The sequence below is a fragment of the Vespula pensylvanica genome, chromosome 2 (assembly GCF_014466175.1).
Source record: "Vespula pensylvanica isolate Volc-1 chromosome 2, ASM1446617v1, whole genome shotgun sequence".
Taxonomy (NCBI): Eukaryota; Metazoa; Arthropoda; class Insecta; order Hymenoptera; family Vespidae; genus Vespula; species Vespula pensylvanica.
In genome coordinates this window covers 11190567-11214709 of record NC_057686.1, presented here as the reverse complement: position 1 = coordinate 11214709, position 24143 = coordinate 11190567, and the positions used below count along the sequence as shown (strand labels likewise).

General features: G+C 34.9%; 2 protein-coding genes across 2 annotated transcripts; one reads left to right on the top strand and one right to left on the bottom strand.

Annotated features, from left to right (window-relative positions):
• Positions 1-223: 223 nt before the first annotated feature.
• Positions 224-8559, bottom strand: LOC122637734 (EF-hand domain-containing protein D2 homolog). The gene is made up of 4 exons (XM_043830071.1): positions 8036-8559; positions 2552-2699; positions 1963-2097; positions 224-1774 (listed from the first exon to the last, which is right to left on the bottom strand). Exons 1-4 carry the CDS (start codon positions 8203-8205, stop codon positions 1637-1639), a joined length of 591 nt encoding a protein of 196 aa, XP_043686006.1. The 5' UTR covers positions 8206-8559; the 3' UTR covers positions 224-1636.
• A 1120-nt stretch (positions 8560-9679) lies between these two features.
• Positions 9680-24140, top strand: LOC122637738 (knob-associated histidine-rich protein-like). The gene is made up of 2 exons (XM_043830074.1): positions 9680-10559; positions 23576-24140. The coding sequence occupies exons 1-2, from the start codon at positions 10361-10363 to the stop codon at positions 23647-23649; spliced, it is 273 nt and encodes a 90-aa protein (XP_043686009.1). The 5' UTR covers positions 9680-10360; the 3' UTR covers positions 23650-24140.
• Positions 24141-24143: the final 3 nt, after the last annotated feature.

The following is a 24143-nucleotide window of genomic DNA, read 5'->3' as shown; positions in this document are numbered from 1 at the left end:
GATTCCGTGACTTTAGTAATAGTGGACTTTAGTAGCAGTTCGAAAAAACCGCGTAAAAAATATTAACATTTATACAAGTACGAACGTAATATTAATTTCTTTTTTTTTTTTTTTTTTTTTTCTTTTTAATTCAAATCAAAATCAAAACTTTCAAAGTAAAATTCAATATTAAATTATATAGAAAATTATTGTAAAATGTAAGTTCACAGAATATTTCATTATATGCTTGTTTAAAATTTCAGTTTATACATTATTTGAAACATACACTAATTAAGTACAATACATATATATATATATAACTTGCATATCACAACGTTAACGTATCTTTTCTATAAAATAAATCATCTTTTTTTTTTCTATTTTTTTTTTTTTTTTTTTTTTTTTCTATAATAAAATAAGTAAAAAAGAAAAAGAAAGAACTGGCATAAGGCTAATATCCTATTTACATAGTATGTACTAAAATAATGTATCTCACATGATGTAACACAACTTTCGATGTTATATACATACAAATGAATAACATAGAATGCTTAATTAATTATTTTTACATTATGTAAGTACGTAATAAAACCATTGGAGTAATATATTTTAAAATGGCTATGACACGCATTACTCTCAAGGGGAGAGAAACTCTTAAAAAATATAAAAATTTTCTTATGCTATTTCTATGGAGTTTTTATAGCTGTGTAGCATAAAAAATCTAGACGAAATTGTATTAAAAATATATCTCTTCAAGATAAATGCATGACTAGAGCAAAAAATAGTTGCAATTTTCTCCCTCCATTTAACACTTATATTGTAATTTCATGTCAAGTGACTATATTTCTTTTTCTTCAGATGCTAATATCATCATAATAAACAAAAATGAGAAGAGAAAGAAAGAAGAAAAAGAAGGCGCGATATAAAGAGAACATAATTTCATTACAAATAAAATATGATCGATGATCACTTTATAAATGGACAAAAAAATTACTCGAATAAGACGAACGTAATTAATACCAAAAAGATATTATTTTTTCTCAATACGAAATTCTACAATTATTAAGATAACTTAAAGGATAGATAAACGTAACGAATAAAAAAAAAAAAAAAAAAGAACTGAATGTAACATATTCTTTTATAAAACAAAAGGAGAGGATTTTATCATGCAAGTATCTTTGATGTTCTTGATACGAATATATATATTAATCCTTTCTATTCGAAGTGTTACAATAAATTGTCCTTTTCATCAATATATTATGTGTATGTATATATGAATTTATCATCGTCTAAAATATTAATATAGTCATTAGATTCGTCCTTCGATATTCAGTTTAACCGATAAATCAAAATCGATAGAGATTCATAAATCATTCAACAAAGCTCCGATTAAAAAGGATTAAAGTAAATGTGCGTTATTTGCACGATCAAGCTAGAGATTATTTATTATCGCAAAGGTGCAAAATCTATTGGAATCCTTTCAATGATCCTTTATTATGATCGTTCTATTGTGCTTTTGATCAAATTAAATACAAATCCTCTCGTGAAGTATAAAATCTATCTCTCGTCTAAGTATGAATCAGTTTTCCAAAAATAACTTTTCATACTATCCTATGCTTATTTTTTTCTTTGTTTGTTTGTTTGTTTTCTTTTTCCTTTAATTATTACTAAAAATCGCAGCTTTTTCTCTAAACTGTGCGCGTCTCGCTGCCTTCTCAGCTTCCTCGCGCTTCCTTTCTTCTTGTTCCATACGAATTTCGTCCTCAAATTTGCTAGATTTACGAAGCTGCTCGATCTACGAATATAAATGAAAATTGTATATAAATGAAAAATATAAAGAAAAAAAGAAAGAGTGGAGATTTCTTTCTTTCTTTCTTTCTTTCTTTCTTTCTTTTTTTTTTTTTTTTTGTTATTAATTTAAGTACAAGAAACTTTTCACTTCTTTTTTTTTTTCTTCGTATTATTACAAACAATGGATTTTACCTTAGCTTCAAAAAAATTCTTGGCACCGGACACACCGACCTCATCCACGTCTACTTCGGTCAGACGAGCCAGTTGTCCTAACCCAGAATCCTGCTCTAATTCACCAGCATGTGCCTTACGGTAAATCAGGAGAAACTGTAACAGTTTAATATACATTCATGAATTGTTTCATTAAAGCCTAACGAAAAAATATCTTTTAATTAGAGAATTTCTAATACTACTGTTACTACTACTACTACTACTATTAATAATTCATTAATACTATTATTAATAATAACTACTATTAATAATAATAATAATACAGAGAAAATATAAATAATAAGAATAAGAATAAGAATAATAACAGCTTATTATATATATATATATTTAATAGTTCAGTCAATTTAATAGTTCAAATCAATTTTTACAAAAATGTCTTATAAGCAATCTTGACATATCCGAAAAAACGTATATTAATAATAATAATACTACTACTACTACTACTAATAATAATAATAATAATAATAAATAGTTAAATAAATAAAATGATATTAAAAACTAGATGAAAATCGTGAACTAATAATTATTAATAAAATTAATATCTTCTTACTTCGCGGAAGGATATACGTCCATCACGATCTTCGTCAACCTCATGTATCATTGCTTTCAAGCCAAGATGAGTTTGAGGTGCTCCTAGAACTTCCATCATGCGTTTCAATTCATTTAGATCGAGATAACCATCGTGTCCATCGTCGAATCTGTAAGTTGATACACGAATCGCTAAATTGATACAATCATTGCAAAAGAAAATTTGATCTGGACGACAGGATATTAATTACAAATAAATGAGAGAATTAATCGACTGAAACTAAAAATTGTTCGATAAAAAATAATACTTCTATCTATTCGATAAGACGTAAATAATTTTTTTTTTTTTATTAATAGTAAAAGTCTTTTAAAATAAATGATTAGTATATATAAGTATTTTGATCAGTATAAATAATTAAATGTCAAAGTTGCATCACTTACGTACCGATATTTTATTATAAATATTAACGACTTATTTAGAATACTGACTCGATAAATAGCAGGAAAAAAAAATAATGCATCAACAAAAAAGTTTTAGCTCTGCCATTTTCTTTGTTAAAAATTACATCAATCGTAACGAAGGTGCTACATCTGTGAAAACATTTTTTTCTTATTTTTAAGCAGAACAAAATATTAATTAAGATGTTTTGAAAGGAGAAGAAATGTTTCAAATCGTTTAAAATAATTATGTAACTTCAATAATATTCGATAAAAGTATAATGTAATCAAAATGGATGGTATATCAAAATATCGTCGGATTCAAAAATGTTTCATTAGGACACAAACACCAAATAAAGATCGATGAGTATAATAAGATACGAATCGTTATTGTATAACCGATATAAATTAAATTTAGGTTTCTAAAAAATCCCACAATATCGATACGCTCCTGAGATGAAACGTATAAAAGCGAACTATCGTAAAGGTCGAGGTTGCACGCTTATAAACATACTCGAACGACAAACGTATTCTGATCGATAAGAAAATGTAAAAAGTAGATTAAAACCGTTCTTCGATCGATCGTTCCACTGAGCGCAAACTCGTCACTTCGTTGAAGGATCTACAATCTTTTATTTATCATCATATTTTTTCATTATCAATGAGAGTACGAAGATATTTCTTTTTATAAAAAAATATTCATTTATATGAATAACATTTATATATATATATATTATAATTATGTTTTATTATATTATATATTATATATTGCATTATATATATAATTATATAATTATATAATACATACATATAGGGAGGGGGAAAGAAAGAGAACGAAAGCTATTATCTTCGTTCAATTTATTGCAGCATCATTTCTAAGGGGAGAAATATAAAAAATCAGGTCAAGGCAAGCATACAAATACGTAGGAGATATTCCTTCTACGTTCTTCGTATTACTACCCTTTACTTGGAAAGATCGATATTGCGGAGATCGTTCTTTTGTACGTGAAAAGGGCAGGTTATCAACGACGCATTGATTTAACGTTTAGTACTGCTAAGAGACATTGCAGTAAAACGAATATACGTCATGAGCTAATTGTATCGATTTACTAGGAAAGAATGGTCATTCTTCATACTTCGAACGAATCAAAATTATTCGATAAAAGATAATTTATCAAAAGGAAATATCTCTAATTTCACCATTTTCTTAACCGGAAATTACATCGATGGTGTCGAAAAAAAATCGTTTTCTAATTTCTTCATAACAAATATAAATAACAAACTGTACTTTAAACAAGAATTTTTTGAATTATATTTTGAATTATTTTAAAATTAATTTGTAATTTATATATTTGATTGAAGAAAATTTGTTTAATGAATTTTTTAAATTACGAATAATCGTATAACTTAAATAATAATCAATAAAGTGTAACGGATCATATATCGACATGTCGTCGAATACAAATATGTTTGAAGAGATTATGATGCACATGGAATAAAAAAAAGGTACGATGAGTATTATAAGGCACATGCCGCTATTGTTTAACTCGCTTGTCACGACTATGACAACTATAACTTCCTCATAGAAGTCTATGCTCTACTATGAAAATGTATACTCGAATTTCGCTGAATCGCCAGAGGTACCTAAGCACGAAACACTCCTCCTCATGGTAATATGAATTGCTAGCACGTTGTGCATTCATCGACCCTACTGAACATTTATTAAGGCCGCAATACAGCAGGTTATTGTCACCGTGGTTTTGGATTAACCCGATACCTGTACGAGTAAATACGTATCACTTTTACTTACACGTAATCTTGGTTAAAAGATAATATAGTGGTAGAACGAGCTATCAATCCTGGAGAAAGTGTAACACTTGTAACAAAATGTTCATTTATAGCATCAACTTATTTCGTACGTAAGGAACTACTTAATTACTAATTATTTCTTTTATCATGGAATTTATTTTTTAGAAAGCATGTGCTACACGCAACCCTCTTATAATACCGTTAATAACATAAATTGGATGGATGAGTTCTGAATTATATGAAAACCATGTATCTAAGATACTTCTCAAACCGTACAAAATTTAAGATTTCGTTCCATATCAAATTTGACATTAAATGACGATTAATTGAAATATTATTTACAATTAAAGAATTTTTCATGATTTAAGAATATACATCACTTTACATTAAAATTCAAATAAAATATATTAAAAAAAAAAAAAAAAGAAAAAAAAGAAAAAAAAACGGAAGGAAAAGAAAGAAAAATTCAAGAATTTAAAACAAAATAGACAAAAAAAAAAAGGAAAAAGAAAGTTTACGAATTCAAGTAATTAGAAAGTCTCATTATAATTCGATTATGAAATTTAAGTATAATAAGATACTTATCTGTGATTTTACGTAGAAATGTTCATAATTAAGCAGTGCCCGTTGCATCAACCATTGTGTTACACCATGGATCACCTTTGTTTTGTGCAATGCTAAGTACGATATATATGTACATATTAGACGGTTTATGCAATTTTTATACTATGTTATATTAAAACCGTGTTCTTAGACTACCATGTTATAAAAGTATCCTGCAATTTCTTTTTTTCCCGTGTTATATCGAAACCCTGTTTTCAAAACCTACCGCGTTATAAAAGGATATTTTGTAATTCTTTTACTGCGTTATATTGAATTATAAAAAGATATTTCGTAATTGTTTTTTTCTTTTTTTTTTTTTCTTTTTTTCTTTACTGTATTATATCGAAACCGTATTCTCTGAATATCGTGTTATATCGAAACAGTGTTCTCAGAGTTACCGTGTTATATCGAGACCGTATTCTCAGAGTACCGTATTATAAGAGGGTTCCTGTATATATGTATACTTCGTTACGTTAGATATGTATCAATCGATTTCTTTATGCAACCTATCCTCCATCTGGTAGCAAAGGTTCAGTGTTCTAAATTCACAAGCACAATTTCTAATATCCAAAATATAGTACGACTAATCGATAAATTCATGGCCGGTATATATCATTTGAATTGTCGAATAAATCCTTTCTCCGATTACGCATTCGATACACGCGGCTTCTTAGAACGACTACGAAATAACGGCTCGTACACAAATACGTAATGAGGATACAGAAATTCGCATTTAGATATACGATTCACGAAGGGCTTTACTGCACGTGGTGTTTACACTATGAGAGGGAACGTAACGACCGATAAATGTACACAACTTCTATTTTAGAACACAAGACTTCTGATACTTTAGAAGCAACGATCGTCCCGATAAATATACTCGAGAAATCGACGACCATGTTGATCATGAAAAATATAATTTTTCTTACAGGAAACGTACAACAAATCTTCATTTGCTCTTTCAAATGACACGCGTCATTTTTCCCGCCAATTTTGAATTTTCAACCCTTGGCACCCTCGTTATTTCCACTTATTTCTCGCAACATTTTCGATTAGATCTTGGAGGAAATGAAAGTATCGTCAAAGTCGGAAAGGGATGATAAAGAGGTTGAAAATTCGATCGAAATAAAAGGAAACATTGCCACCGTGCGACTCATCGAGGCAGGAAACGCTGGATAGATAACCACAAGATACGAAACATCTGCGGATACGACATGTTCGCTATCATGTGTCACCGAATAGTCATACCACAAAGTACAAAATATGTTCGATACATATGTTTATATACATACATATATACGTATATAAATATATATATATATATATATATATATATATGATAAATTATTCAAAGAGAAAAGTGTTCAGCCGAGTTAGCTACCGATATTGCTTGAGACGCTTGGTAAACATATTCACGAGACAGTAACCGAGCAGTTTGAAATGATCACCTTACGTGACTCACCCCGTCTTTGTGAGAGTACGTCAGCGTGTATGTATGCTGCACACGTAGAAAGAAAAACAGGGACCTCGTAGCATACCGGTTTCTGAAAAGTGCGTCTTCCCTTAGTAGAAAAAAAATAAAATAAAATAAAATAGAATTCCGTAAAGTGTTTTCTGGAAAGAAGTATCCCCGATTTATGAGTCACGAAAAAAGAAAAGTTTCCATTTTTTCGACGAGTATCTTATTGCTATATTAATTTTATCATAGAGGGGTATGAAAGCAAACATCGATGAGTACGAAAGATATCGTAAAATACTTACGAAAAAAAAAGAGAACAAGACCGTATCAAAAGAGATAAACGATCTTGCCAAAATAATATCCAATGAATTTCTTTTTTTTTTTCTTCTTCTTCTTCTTCTTCTTTTTCTTTTATTCTTCTTTTTTTTTTCTCTGAGACAATTCTAAATTTATAACACGTAGGTTTCAAAAGAAGTAGGTATATCTCGGTGAGACAACATTATACGATAAAGGGTTACTATCTATATCTACGTTAGATAATATAAAGTTAAAATCAGTGTATTCGTCTCAAAATATTTATCAACGTAAGATAATGTTAACGATATTCCTAAAAGATCTAAGTTTAAGAAAGATCATAGTCGCGTTTCGTTCGATTACGAATAAAAGATATTTCGATCGTTACAAAGAAACAGTGAGTCAAACGAACTTCGATCATTCATGATAGAAACTTGTATTTACGACCTTCCTTTCAAACTTATTGTTTGCATACATATCGATAATAGAAAAGAAACATAAAAGAGAAATATGACTTGTTTATCATTGAATAAGTCAATGTCGAATTTGTCAATTATGAGAATAAAACGAACGAATTGTATTCTACAATCAGGTATCGTCAACGCAGCATCCTTGCATCGGTGACATTTCTATTGGAAGAATATAAACGCGTAGTAATAATGCACGTCACGAAATGTTTTCTCACGAAATGTGTCGTATCATACATAATCAATTGAAGAAGGACGATAAACGATATTATTATAACGATATCCTTGTCTCCTTACGTAACGCAAAAAGAAAAGAAAATTAAAAGAAAATTTTAAAAAAAAAGAAAGAAAGAAAAACAAGCAAACAAACAAACAAAATTATATAAAAAAAAAAATTTTTTTCATAAAAAAGGAAATATAGTCGTTCTTCTCTCACCTGTTGAAGGTTTGCTCGTATCGTTTGATCTCCCGGCGAGAGAGTTCATGGAATTCGGTATAGACGTTAACAAATCTGTATTGTTTCTTCACTTCTTTACCCTCATCGAGATCCTCGTTGATCCGTTGCCTCCTGCTAAGAATGTTACTAAGCTCAGCGTCCGCAGACATCTCCTATCTTTACCAAAGATTTCCCTCCAACCGAGTAGATTATCTCTCTCTTTCTATATTTTGATGTCCTTTAGAACGAAGTTTCACGTTTCTCTCTGCAGGTACCGCCAGACTTTTCTCGTTCTAGTTCGTTAGAACGTTAGGTAAAGATAAATAACTGAACGTAAGTTCGTCGATGTTAGTTAAATCTTCGCTAAATCGTTCTGTCAAATTAGAGACAGTAGAGAGAGAGAGAGAGAGAGAAAGAGAGAGAGAAAGAGAGACAGAGAGAGAAAGGGAGAAAGAGAGAGAAAGAAGAAGAGAGAAATAAAAGACGAACCACACACCGCGATGAGACCACATGCACTGGCATGCACTGACGGCGCGCCGAACGAATCGACTGGTAGGAGCGCGGATTCGTTCTCAGGGCCGTATCCAAAGAACACCGATAAGGCGCTGATATCACTTTTTACCTGGATAATTTTCATATTTGTTTTTTTTTTCTTTTCTTTTCTCTTTTTTTTTTGTTTTCTTTTTTTGCGTCTATGTGTGTGTATATATGCGGGTTGTGTGTAACGATATTTGATAGTATTAAATAAGATATATATATTTTGTACGATGTTATATATCTGATATACTTTCGACGGTTTTACAGATTATATCTGTCCATTCATAATTGGAGACAATCGGTTTTGAATTAAAAAAAAAAAAAAAAAAAAGGAAAAGAAAAAGAAAAAAAAAATCGTGCGATAACGAGCAAATTATTTTGAAATATTCCTCTCATCGCGATAAAGATACTTCGCTTTTTTCGAGGGAGTAAACTTAAACTGAGAAAGACGACAACGCAATTTACACTTGCAAATACTTTTATATATACGATCAAAGTCCGGACGAAAAACCGATGGACTTTTTAATGATATCTATGAGTTAGGACAATGACCTGTTAACGAATCTCCTTCGTTGCTAATTTGTATAGATACGGTATGAATCTTGAAAAATATTTGTTTTAAAAGAAATATATATTGTCAGACTTTTCACTCTTCACAAAAACACGAATACGCTGTTTTGATTGGTTTCTTTCCTTTTACGTCACATTCCAAGTAACACGAAAGTACATAGTTTATACCAATTTCGTACGACCAATGAAAAGTTTTCTTAAATATCAGATTATCTCTACGATCAATTTGATTGGTCGTCGTCGTCTAGCACAGCAAATAGTAACTAATTACAAGTCTCGTATCTTTTTACGTTCATTATATAAACGCGTTACGATTAGTTAGATCGAATACATGCTTATTAACATTCTCGAAGAGATTTTCTAAATTATCGTTTCCAATAGAACGATCGTGTCCTTAAATTAATTTAACGACATAAAATAAGAAATATTCGTCTTAAGCGAGTACGTGCCCAGCGAAAGCTTTTTATCGATACAATTACATCGAGCATCCATAGAAGTAAGCTTGACTAAGAGCGTCATCTAGTATTCTTTTCGTGATTGGCTGTCCTCATTGGTCCTTCTCTCTCCGTTCGTTTCCCTTACTCCTTCTCATTCTTTCTTTGTGGGAGAAAAACAAGTAAGAGAGAGCGTATGCAATATTTAACGCAGGTGGAAAGCCATAAACGTGGTTATCGAGGGTAGAATATTTCCTTTTGGACGGAATAGAGAACGACAAAGAAAAGATCCAGTGACTGCGCAGTTGAGTTAACGCGACCACGCGCGCGAATCTTGGAAAAGGAAAGAGCTCTGTGTTACGTAGGAAAAACAGAGGAAGGAAGAGTGGTGGGCGGAAGAGGCGTGTGCTGACCGACCGACCACCACATCAAGCTTTTCGTAGGCCCTGTTTCTTTGCACTGCAATTATCTAGAAAACATAGGTACTCGCGGGTTTAGCAAGGACGTGCCGCTTGTATAACTCCTCCTTGTGTTCCTACGTTCGTGCGCTCGTGTCGCGTTCATTGCACACGGTCAATCGAACGCTCCTCGTAACCCGTAGCTTCTACGTGTCCAAAGATTTTCTCCTTGATGCAATTGATTTGGATGAAAAGTAGTGACAACAAAATATTACGATCATTTCGTACGCGTGTGAAAATAACGTACCTATGAGGACCGAGGCGAGCTACGTAAGGCAGCAAGGTTTGACGGTAGTGGATAATTCAGAGGTTGGTTTGCGACGTTTATGAGCATGCCGACGAAAGGGAAGCAACAACATCACCTGGCCCATCATCATCATCATCATCAACAGCAGCATCATAATCCACATCAACAACATCCGCTTGTAGTCAACGTTAACGTTAATAATCCTGGTGTTCATCATTTGTCCCAAGGATACAGTACGGTGGTTGCCACGAGTACACCACGTTACATTTCGAATGCCGGTGAGTCATTTTTATTTCCTTCATTTTTATATTTTTTTACAGTTCATTATTTGAACAATTTCTAATCGTATATTTTCAACCTGAGATACGCCTAACTTAAGAATGCTTCCTACGAGATGTATATATATGTCGTATATCAGTTACGATTTGAGGTTAGAATGGTCACGCGGGCCATGTGCCTACTCGTCGTAGTAGCAAGAACGTCGAAAGAGAAACACTCATCGTTATGATATATATATTGATTTGATGTAGGTCCAAAATTTGCTAGACACGATGTCAATTTTATTCCGTATATTTATATTCATCGCTTACAAATATTTCTTATGATGAGTTATGAGGTTATGAATCTTCTGAAATGACTATTTACAAGTTGTAAATAAGTTCATTAGAATTCTAATGGTCCTAATAGCATTTCGTTATATAAATTTATTAAATTTTGTTTACGTTGCATTTTATAAATCTCTCTTAATAATATTCTTGCTCGTAACAGAAAGTGAGAACATTACCGTTTATATTTATTCGACAAAATTTTTAAGTTTGAAGGCTTATTATGAATAGAACAGTAATTCAAATATATATAAAATAATTTCTTTCAAGATATGACCAAGAAAAATGTATAACTCTCAATGTATATGAAATAATAGTTAATATTAGTTTTGCCGATGGCATTATACTTCTACGTACTTAATCAAACTATTATCTAATCTAATAAATAATGATGAGTGAACCAATTTTAGAACTAACAAGATTTAAAGTAAATTATTACTGCGATATTACTTGTGATATATAGATAAAAAATATTCAGATCGAATACGTGCACGATACAAAGATAAATTTAAATTCCATTTTGTATATATATATATATATATGTGTGTGTGTGCACATAAATTATTAGCAAAGAACATAAATAATAGGGAAGAAATATATTTATCTTTTCTCAAGAATTTCTTTTTATCTTTTACGAAGGTAAATACGTTACTTAGAAAAGAAATTAGATATCGGTAACAGCCGTTGGATCGGGGATAATACAAAAATCGAAAGCATACAAAAGAAGATTGATTAGGACAAAATAAACAATTTAATTCGCTGTTATCTTGCAAAGATAACCGAACTTTGAATTATGTTGATATTATCTAGTAAACCGAACGTATATACCAGTTTTATCTCTAGCTATATATCTTGGAAATTCATATAATTTATCTCGCTTTCTTTCGTCTTTGTCTTTACTACATATTTTTCATACAGCGAAATCTTTTTTTTTTTTTTTTTTTTTTATCTATATCTTCGATATCGTAGGAAATAATAAAGTTCTTAGTATGTTAAAGTTGCGCACTTTGAAGACCTTGTAGTAATCACGTTGTGTTATAAAAAGAAAGGCCTCTGTGAGTGGCTGTATATAGATACCCAGTTCGACCAATCAGATGACTCGGAATTCTTACGTCAGAAAAGGCGGTAGATACAAAATGTGAATCGTTTAGAATTTCCTATTTGATAACATTTTCTAAATATAAATTATATTTTTCTTTTTATCTGACATATATCGTGATCTATGATATAAATAAAATATGATTTTAAGAAGAAAATAAATGCAGATAAGAAAATCCGTTTAATACATAAGCAATTTTAAAGCATACGTTTTATATAAAAAGTCGAACGATTGAAAATTTGATTTTGCGCGCAACTATTCTTTTATTAATATAAATTAATAACACATATATGGTACCTAAATCATAAACGAATCCATTACACTAATAGTTAATATCACGTAAAAGAGATTATAATAAATCGCAAAGCATACTGTCAGTTAGGTTAGCATCATGACGTCAAGCATGGTAATGCGCGAACTGAACGAAAACGAGCCCATGGAGGAGCACACCTTTTTCACAATCGTGGTAGTTATATCGTTGTTTGGTTGGTAAGACGTTATTCTCAAGATTGTGTCTCTCGTGTCCGTCGTTGTTCCGGCGGTTCAAAGTACTAAAACGATAGTTATAAACTTCGTTCTCAAAGAACGTTTTTAGAATCTTACTAGTTTTTTGAAATCCTTTCGTTTGTATCACGCGCGGGACAGGGCGTTATCTCGTTTAGTAAAAAGCGTGATTAGAGACATTCTACTATAGCAACGAAGGCATATACTGTTTTAGCAACGACGAGCATATGGTTAAGAGTCCTCGTGTTGGGTGCGTGGCGAAACTCATTTATCCTACGCGTGTTTTTCCCGGTCTTCCTCGTGTGTCGCGTTTTTTAGATAAAGAATTATAATCATTAAAAAAAAGAGAGAGAGAGAGAGAGAGAAAGAGAGAGAAAAAGAACTAAAAATCATAATTTGAAGAAAACAGAAAGTTCAGAGAGAAGGTAGGAAAAACGATAGAAAATACAATTATTTGATTCTTTCCTTTGACGTAGCCAAAATCAACAGTCGTGATATTTACTCGGTTATATATCGCATATATACATGTGCACAAGCACGAACGCACAAACAATCATGTACAGACAGATATCAATCCCAATAGATAATATTCTAGAATTTTGAGATAAGTGACGATATTGTAATAGGATTCGTGAAAGCATGTTATCAAGTTTAGTTCGTTACGATTATTGCAAGGAAGCAAGTTCAAAGTACCGCCAAGAAGATTATATAATACTTTTTATTTCTGAACGATAATCAAGGTTCAAACGATTCGTCGCATGTGATTACTATTAGTAAATCAATTTGGATTCCTAACGGAATAGAAATTATTTTTTTTTCTTCTTCGTGACGTGAATGTTCACGATTAGTTAACATTATTTTTTTTACATATACACACACACACATACACACATATATGTGTGTGTATATATGTTGTATGTACATACATATATATATATATATATATATCGTAACGGAGTGCACGCGATCACCGTGCGTACACATAACCACGCCGTTAACATGCGCTTAACCGTCAAGGACATGTGTCATCATTGACTTAAAGACGGCCTACTCAGACTGGACATACGTCCCCACAACAGCACCGTACGACGGAAATGTCGACAGTTGTAGGTAAGTTCGTCGCGCGCATAACACCAACACCGGTCGAATGTTTTTTACATTGTTCGTACATACCATCGTAAGATGCCGGATGTTCGTCGAATGGATCATACAAAAGGGGCAGACAGACAGACAGGGGAAAGACATGTAACTCTTTCATTTTACATAGAATGATATTTCCGTCTACAATGTTACTCGTTCTCTCTTTTTCTTCATAAAATGTTTTTCCATCTGAATACGAGATATAACAATTTGTTTTTGCTTTCACATAATCTATCATGATTCGCACGGAACAATTTGAAACGCCATAAGAAAAGCAGAGACTGCACGATACCGAACATTATGGCGATAAATTGCTTTCTTGCTTCGTGTTTCGAAACGGTACCGCAAGATGGCGCGTTAGGTTTTAATTAATCCTATACTTTCATTCCGTACATTCGCTGAGATATAAGAAAAAAAAAAAAAAATTAATTTTATTATAGGGTTTATAATGTTATTAGAATTTCTTAGAAATGTCAAGTTTTTAGTATCTTGAATGGTAAGAATAAATGAAAGATAACATTAACAGAATTCGAAGGAAAGTTCTTGTTACTTGATTATTCGATATATTGATTGTTATAGGACATTTATTCTTTTGAATTTTTGATTAAATTTAGACGATGAAATTGATGGACCGATTAAAATGAATGAATATCATAATGCAAAGTAAAATCTTGGATGCTTTATAATCGTGTTGCAGGACTAGAGAAACGTACGCAATGCTCAATCGCGATTTTCAGGTGAAAGTCGGCTCAGGTAACAAACTGGAAGTTCGATAAAATCCGGATCATTATTCAGGTGACTAGGTAGAAAGAGAAACATAGTCTGGTTTGTCATAATTCTTGCAAAATTATGGTATTATATTAAAGAAGAGAACGTTTGGAGAAATGAAATTATATACATATATATATTTACAATTGTTATCACTATTTATATGTATTTATTCCTCGAAGCATATATATATCTATATATAACATTTTATTTTATTTTATTCTATATTTTATTATTTGTATTATATTTTTTAATATACGTTATTTTTTATTTATACATACATACATACGTATATATATAATAAAAATCTCTCATATGCTTTGAGCAATAAACATTTATCACGCACGCACGTACGTGTATGTGTGTGTGTGTGTGTGTGTCTGCGTAACAAATATAAATATATACATACGCATGAGATAAATATTTATTGTTCAGTGTGTGTGTGTGTGTGTGTGTGTGTGTGTGTGTGTGTGTGTGTGTGTGTGTGTTACAACAAGACTATTTAAAGATTATATATTGGAAGTAGAGTTGGCAGCATGAAATGTAAAAGAATTAAAACAAGCGTGTAAAAAGAGAATGAAATACTATTAAGCTTCTCTCTCCGGATGTTCGGCGGCCTCTTTCTTGAGCGAGCGGCCTTGTCAGGAATGCGTATTTTCTACCGGTTCTCCGCGTACTTACTTCGCTACGGATCAGTGTTACGAACGTCCGCCATTGCTCTTAATATTTCCAACGAAAATTTTATCTTTTAGTAATATCATTTCGTGTATTATTTTACGGCGATTTCTATAATAATAAAATTGATCAATGTATTATTATCTTTACGATCTTTACAAGCAAGCATACGATCGATAAAAGTGTAAAAAAAAAAAAAAAAAAAAGAAAGAAAAGGAAAGTAAAATAGGGTTTGCATTTCCCTATATCTTATGGCATATAGATTATCGGTTGAAAGTTGAAAAAAAAAAAAGGAGGAAAAGAAAAAGAAAAATATATAACGCAGCTGTGGCGGGCGGAGAACACTTTCAACTATCGATGACATAATCAAACAGTTTCTCTTGCACTATGCAACAGGCAATATAACGGTAAGGCGTACTCTACGATATATAAATTCTTCATTTATAAAAGCACTTGGAACGACCAATCAGAGAGCCGTGTATACGGCCTTACTGTGCTACGTGACATTTCTCATGATTACCGTTTTAGTCGACGACTCGATTTACACGATATAAAACAATACCGTATTTTGCTATCGTATGGCGTGAAGAGAAACCATACGACACCTTCTTCCGATCGCGTTGTCCTGTTATACTTACATTTGTCACGTATCTATGATTCGAATAAAAAGCGAATTTTACGTTCGAGTTTCTACCTATTTGCTTATCCGTCGGTAAAGAAGTTTTCGTATAAATCCTTCTCTTTTTCAAGAGAATAAAATTACCGACTAAGTAAGATCGAAGTGAATAGAAAAACAAAGTGGTTTAGAGAGACAGACAGATATACAGACACAGACAGACAGACAGACAGACAGACAGACAGACAGACAGACAGAGAGAGAGAGAGAGTCGCCATTGCATTCTCGCGCGTGTCATGCTAAAGGCACGCTATTCCTCTCTCTCTCTCTCTCTCTCTCTCTCTCTCTCTCTCTCTCTCTCTCTCTCTCTCTCTCTCTCTCTCTCTTTCTCTCTCTATATTCGTTTCCTCTCCCTCTCTCATTCCCTCCTCTCCCAGTTGGGTTAAGGCTCTTGACCACGGTGTCGGCGACGGTGGTTAGGCGTCCGTCGGTGCCCAATTTCAGATGGTTTCAGGGTTAGCACGCAATAACGCGTAGTGCCGAGCATAAAGGCTGTTGGCAAGGGTGGCAGGTCGTTGCCCGGACGAGGGAGAAAGCCGGGATATATCGACCCTCCCTTCGTACAGACTCTCCTTCTTCGTCCAGACGTTCGTTCGTTCGTTCGTTCGTTCGTTCGTTCGTTCGTTCGTTCGTTCGTTCGTCGCTCGCTTGCTCGTTCGCTTGCTCGTTCGCTTGCTCGTTCTTTCTTTCTTTCTTTCTTTCTTTCTTTCGCCGTTCGTCGTGTCTGCTGCGTTGAATCTCCTACTCTTACCCCTCTTCGTTTCTCTCTATCCCACCCCCACCTCTCTCCCCTCAGTCCGGTAACCTCCTACTAAACGCCCACGTAGAGAGTACTACTGCTCGACACCACGAGGTTTCCATGCTACCTTTCCAAGGTCAACGGCTTGAGGGCTCAAAGACCCCTGGAAAGCGACTTGTATGGTTCGTCTCCCTCTCCCTCCTCCTACTTCTTTTTTTCTCTCTCTCTCTCTCTCTCTCTCTCTCTTTCTCTTTCTCTTTTTCACGCTGATGCTACGATAAACTTAGCAAAACTCGAGATCGAACGTATTCCTAAAAACAACTTGAGAATCAATCTCATTCTCTCTCTCTTTCTTTTTCTTTTTGTTTCTCTTTCTTTCTCTTCAATACATTATTATTCTTTCCTTATCGTACTGTATGTGATTAAGGAGTACCGTTTGTACGAACAGAATCACGTTTAGTTCGATAAGAAGTTCGACCGATTAGAATCTTTTGTCGAAGAGAACAAAAACTATACGAGAAGCTATACAAAAGTCTACCATATAAAATTCGAAGCTCTTGTTAAAATCCTACTAACACGTCATCTCATAAAGAAACAATAGTCAATGGATAGAATAGCGAGGAAAGACAATACACACACGCACACATTATACATATACAGAGAGACTTATCTTTGTTAACCGACTTTACTTCTTAGCTTCTTTCTCGATCGAACAAGATATTCTTTGCGGAAGAAATATTAGTAGCGATATGCGTTCGCTATAGAAGATGTATACATACATATATATATATATATATATATATATATATATATATATATAAACTTTTCTTTGTTTTATCTATCTGCTTAGTTAAGAAAAATATCATCAGAATTAGATAAAACTTGATCCGTCTTCTTGGAATAAATTTGATACAAAGAGAAAAAGAAAGAGAGAGAAAGAGGATGATTCTTCACTCTCAGGTCTACATCGGCAATGACTCAGAAAAGCAGCAGCACGATTTTGCCATGTGCCGAAGGACTTTGAACTTAGCCGCATGTCTCGTACGATCGAAACGGTCCAACCGAGAGAGACGACAACAATATAGGAGGGTTGGAACGACCAACCACCGCCCCTTCTCTTCTTCCTTCTCTCTTTACATTATCCTTCCCTCTTCCTCTTGAACCCCCCCTCTTGTCAGTCTGGCTCTTCTCACGGCAGTCGCGCAGACAGGATCGTCGTACTTCTCCTACCATTTCCAAAATCTTCAGCTTTCCTTCTTCGAACACGACTAGACAGACGGTTCTCTTTATCTTTTCTCGTCCTTCTTTCCCCTTACCTTTTTCGTACTATCTTCTTCTTCTTTTAGTCCGCCTACACCTACACACACACACACACACACACACACACACATGACGCATGCGCGCGCATAGTTACTGGACTAAGCGTCGACATGAACCTCAAGCAGCAAGAAACTAAGACGCATAGTTCAGTCTTAGTCAAACATGTTTATCTCTTCAAACAGTTTTTCCTATTAGTCTAAATCATTCCATTTTATTACTCTTCATTCATGATTATTTAATACAACTTATTTACAAAGATAGAATTTTTATTTAGCATATAGAAAATCTTAGATTGACGACTAAATAGATGATTCATACGGAAGTGAAGATCCTTTCACGTTCGCTCACAGTATGTCCGTTCATCATGGATATGTTGAAGATATCGATGCTCACGAGAATCAACACTCTCTCTCTCTCTCTCTCTTTCTCTCTTTCTCTCTTGATGTATTTCCTCTCGCCTTTTCGCCATTCTCCAAGCTATGTAGGTCACACGTCTCCCTTCATGCACCTATCCTAGGCAAGCGAATCTAGGCTGTAAGCAGAGCGGCGAGTGCGTGTAGGTATCGATCGACCCACGGCGTCGCTGCGACCCGACTTGGTTGGTGCATCGTCGTCAAAACTGGGTTACCTACCGAACGAATCTACACACGCGGATCATCTTCTCTCTTCCTCGAAGTGGCTTACAGCTTTCTTCTCGCACCTCCTTCCTCACATCTCTTCCTCTCTTCGTCCACTTCATCCTGGATTAGCGACATTCTCCTTTACTTGTGCTTTTTTCGCGTATTCGAAAGGATTTTTACTACCGTCCCAGTTTAAATTTCAATTTTACGTTCGTCTAACTTCTTATCGCATAGACATGTATTAACAATGACGAGAAAACTCGAACTATGAGATTTATTGTTTTACGAAGGGAGACAGGTATTCTGACGTTGGTCACCAGGTCTCCTCTTTTGTTCCCTTCTCTACCTTCTTCACCGCCATTTTTTTTCTCCATTTGAAAAAAAAAAAAAAAATTCTTTCTCTTTTTCTTTCTATTACGTTATTACTTTCTTCACTTCCTCCCGTTTTTACTAAAGGCTTCATTTTCATGTTGAAATACGTATAGGTGATTCGTTCCCTTTCGGATTTTTCGGACGAAGATATATCGTGCTTGTAAAATTTATTATAAGAAGAAAAATTTCTTTAAACTATGGGAAAAGTACCGTTACGGTTGATTTTTATCTCTTGATTAGTATGAATGTGCTAAAGAGACAACGCCCGGTTTACCGATTCGTTTTCCTTTGATTATTAGAGTCCCTAGATTTCTATATTTTAAATCTTCTTCGCACACACACATATTACTGCTTTTTATGATCGAACTTTCATCCTTTCCTTTTAAAACATATTTTGTACATTAAGAGAAATGTTATTGAATCGTTATTGTTTAGATATCTTCGTTATTGTTTAGATATCACGAAAATTGATGGATGTTCTCCAGACAAAGGAGACATTATTTTTTCACGACATGACGCCAACTAATAAACGGATAAGAAATTTTTTCGTCATGACTCGATTACTCGAGATATATAAGATAGATAGATATACGAATCAAAACGAAAATAATTATAAATATTTTTCATGAAATCATTCAGAAGAATGTTTATATTTTCGAATATAATTTCTATAGTCCTTCAATAACACACACGTTTAACCTTTCCTATGACTCGCTTAGTTATCTTCTTGGAATGTTGTGTTTATATTCCTGTTTATTGTACGAGCACATTTGAACGATCAAGTGTCATTAGCCATTCAATTATATCAGAAGTACATTGCTTCATCATCGTTTAGATAATAAGGAATTATTAACACAAATAGATTGTTATATAATATATATGCGTGTGTGTGTATATATATATATATATTCGTTAATATTATTAATAAGAAAATATTTTATTTAGGTTGTCTCGTGGAAGTATAGATATATTCAGAGATAATTTGATTAGTTCTCAGAATGATAAGCTTTTCTTCTTAACTTAATCTTGAGAGAAAGTCGGACAATCCACGATAAATTTCAATCCGTTATACCCAAGGTCAGTTATTAACGGCCATAACAGTTGCAGGTTATAACTAAAGATTTTGACTGACGAAATTGCAACTTGGTTAAAAATTACGCTTCGAATATTTAGAAGATAATTTTGTGAGGAAAAGAGATTTTATTTTTAAATTATTTTCCGATTTAAATCGTTTTATCGAGAGAATGAAATTCGACATCTAAAATGAAATAAATATGCGTTGGGCGAGGGTCAAGAGAGGGGTTGGTTATATTCGAAGTAAAAAATGTTAAAAAGAATTATACGAGATAGAAATTCGATTCATAAATAATTTCAATATTCACATGCAACTCTTTCGTAGAACTTAGTAGGTGTGACACATCTGGTGGTTGAGTTATTTAAAACGGGTTATACGTGCGCACGCACGCACAAAGCTGCTGCCTGCTACCACATTACCCTCAAATGCACCGTAACAGGGCTGTGCCCGCTGCATTCACGCGGGCCGAAGGGTATTCGCCGTCTATCTGCGCATGCGCAGCAGTGTCCTGCACTCTTGCCCATTGGCCTGCGCACGCGATCGTGTACGTTCGTCGGCTCTTTCTGCATTTCTTTCGCTGCTTCGAGGTTTGACTATTTCTCAGGGACGTATCGATCGTTATGCATTTAACAAAATTCAAATTTCTATCTTTATTATCGTTTCAATAAAAATATCTGCATTCCCTTCGAATATCGATTAAAGATAATCCAATATATCGATATTGTGATACACGAGAGATAACACTCGAAATGAAACAAATTTTGATATAACTTTTTATGCTTATTTCATACGTGGAAAATGATTGACGATAAATATTAATAACGAAGAATTATTTACAATCAGTTTTGAATACGAGTCGAATAACACGAGCGCTTTATGACCGATCCGATCTAAAGTAAATAGGCATACGTTTCACGGATTGATCGAAAATACTCGATAATACGATAATCGATAATACGATTGGTATGTAATTATATCGATAACTCGCGAATAATTATCCGAAAAGACGTTTCTTCAAATTTCCAAAATATATTCGTATCATTAACTTTGACGAAATCGTGATCGCATACGATCGCACGTTTCTAAAATAATATAAGAAATAAGAACCCTTTGAAAGGTATGGGGATATATATTTTCCCATAGGCGGCCCTGACTTTCTTTAGTTACAGCATGAACCGCTAGAGGGCCACGATTCGTGGTTGGTTGGTAGGTCGTGCGAGGACTGGTTCGCATCAGTCTTACGCGTCCCTCATCGAAGGGTGCGCACCGCATTGGTATAATTGTGCAGTTCAGTGGTCTTCCCTCTTTCCCCTTACCTTATACTTTGTCGATCTTTACGTAATAGACAAGAAGAGAAGAAGAAGAAGAAGAAGAAATACGCGGTACGTGGCGTGGCCATCCATCGGGGATAGCAACGTATATCCCAAAAAGTATAAAAAAAGAAAGGAAGCGACGCGCGTGACGTCTCGCGTGCGTCGCGTGGCCTTGTGTGTCGAGGCCACGTAACGTGAATCTCTTTGGTACCTTGATGGTGCTCTAGTGGTGCAGTGAGATCCGTTCTAGAGTCAGTTTGCAAGTGCGCGCGCGCGCGCGCGAACACATACATACACACGTATAAACGTACGTATCCATACGAAGGGTGGCACGAAGCTGTTCATCGTTCGTTTATTTTATTTTACATAGCGTTTAAGAGATATGTGCCGTTTCTTGTCGTCGTCGTCGTCGTCGTCGTCGTCGTCGTCATCGTCGTTGTCGTTGTTGTTGTCGTTCCATTGGTAATAAAAGCGATCGCGCTCATAACGCCTTCGTTTGAAGAAGATAGAGATAGAGAAAGAGAGAGAGAGAGAGAGAGAGAGGGAGATAGAAAGAGAGGTCTCGGTTGTTGGCGCTGTGAGCGCCACTGCGCGGCGCCGTCGTGTATGCCGCCCGCCAAGTGTTTCTCGCGTTTCTCTCGTGCTGCGATCGGGAAAGTGTACGCCACCGATTTACGTGTACGAAGTTATCGTCGTCGTCGTCGTTTTCGCGCGATAATATATATGATAGAAAAAGAAAAGAAAATAAACGGATAGAAACAAAAGAAGAATAAAGGAAAAAGGGTCGCGCTCTTCTCGCGAAAGGTGAATTCGGCTTTAGTCTCTTTTGTCACTCGGCAAATTTCGGCACGCGACCGAAAGCTTCCGAGCAGCGCCACACGGTGGAGAGAGAGAGAAAATACAGCTCGGTGCAGGATAGAAAGAGAGAATAGGAAGAGTCAATCACCGATTGTGTCGAGTGAGATACAGACAAAAAGAGAGAAAGAGAAGAACCAAAAACGGAAATCCCGTAGGAAATTAAACACTGTACGCTAGAGAAAGAGAGATAGAGGGGGAGAGAGAGAGAGAGAGAGAGAGAGAGAGATAGAGGAACTCTTTCGATACTCGTGATAAATGCGTAATCTATCCCCTCTATCCTTACTTCTCCTCTTCCTCGTATAGAACCGGAAGAGAGGGAGTGAGCGAGTGAGAGGAGAGGAGTCGGCGCCGTGAAGAGGGAGTAGCCGATGTCGTGACTTAAATATCGATTTTGGCACGGACGAGCGCCGATAGCCCGTTTACATCGTACCCTTCCGTCTCTTCGTTTATCATCTTCGTTACCGACAAGTTTTTGACGGACGCGCGCGCGACGGATTTCCATTGCGTCTGAAAGCAAAAGAGAGAAATAAAAGTACGAGAAAGAAGAAAGGAATAAAATGACACGCGACGTTCATCCCTCTCGACACGAGCAACGGCGAAAAGCGTGACAATACACGAAACTAGAAAATAATTCGAATAATTTGAATTTTATCCTTTGATCGGTTTATCATCGACGCACGATATATTATAAACATATACATATATAAATAACACTTAATAGTATTAATAGTAATATCGCTAATAATAATAATAATAATAATATAATAATAATAATAATAATAATAATACAATATCATTCGCGTTCATCGACGCGACTGAAAATGCAGCTTTCGTATCGTCACGTGCGTTCGATGTACTACTACCTTAAGGAAAGCACGCAACGTGGTGTGCTGCACGGTGAAAAATCGTCGAGTAACAACGAGGAGAGTACTACTTATATGTCTACGAGTAGCGTCGTCTTGAAGCTCGTCGAAGGACAAGTCAGTCTTTCTCGTTCGTCGTCCTAAGTTTTTTTTTCCTTAACAATAGAGGAGTACTCTCGTACCGACTGCTGCGGCGATACGACAGTAGTAGTAGTAGTACACACGGCGGCCATTGATTCTTCTCGACGAGTCTCGCGAAACGTCGTCGATCTTCGTTTGTTCGTCGACTCGACGTCGTCGTTGTCGTCATCGTCACCGTCGTCGTCACCGTCGTCGTCGTCGTCGTCGTCGGAGTCGTCAGAGTCGGTCGGTCGGTCGATCGTTTGGTCTCGACCGACCTGAATAGAAACGCGAGTATTATAAACGAGAATTGGCGATAAATCTCTAATCGTAAATCGAAGTACGCGCGTCGTACGATGTTCACAGTGAGACCGCGAACGCGTACATCGTTCTTCCGTCGATAAAAACGCGATATTATTTCGAGTGAACGCTTGCTTGCAACGGCAGCGCCGCCGGCAGCCACAGCAGCAGCGGCGACGACAGCAAGCAACGTCGTATCGCTAGTAGCAGCAGCAGCAGCGATATTCATGTGTTCTTTTGGTGGCAGAAACGAGGCGCGTTATCATCCACACGTTAATCCGTACATCTTCATCGAGATTAGAACAAGGAAAGATACGATAAGGAGGAGTAGAAGCAACCACGGAAAGAAGGATTTCGTGGTTTCGATGACGAACTTTCGAAGAGAATAATATAACTACACGACGGACGATCGGCGATCGTATCGTTCGTTGTCGTCGATAACAGAAAACGATGACGTCATGGTGCTCCATCGCCGATTGAAACGCCCGTGAATAACGAAGGTAGTGTTGGTTAAATATCGATATAATCTTTTTTACCCGAAGATCGTCCTAATACGAGCCTACACGCACGCTCTGTCTTCTTTAGTAAAAAGAACCAAAAAAAAAAAAAAAAAAGAATTTTCACAAAAAGATATTATCCTCGATCTTTGGAAAAGATGAACCCCGGCGTTTTGTCACGCTTCCTCTTTCAATAATATATCTTTCGCTCACTCCTGTACACTTTTCTCTCTGTTTTATCAATTTTGCCCCCAATTCGATTCGACGTTCATTAAAATCGTCGAGAAACTTTAGACGAAAGTATTTATATATATATAT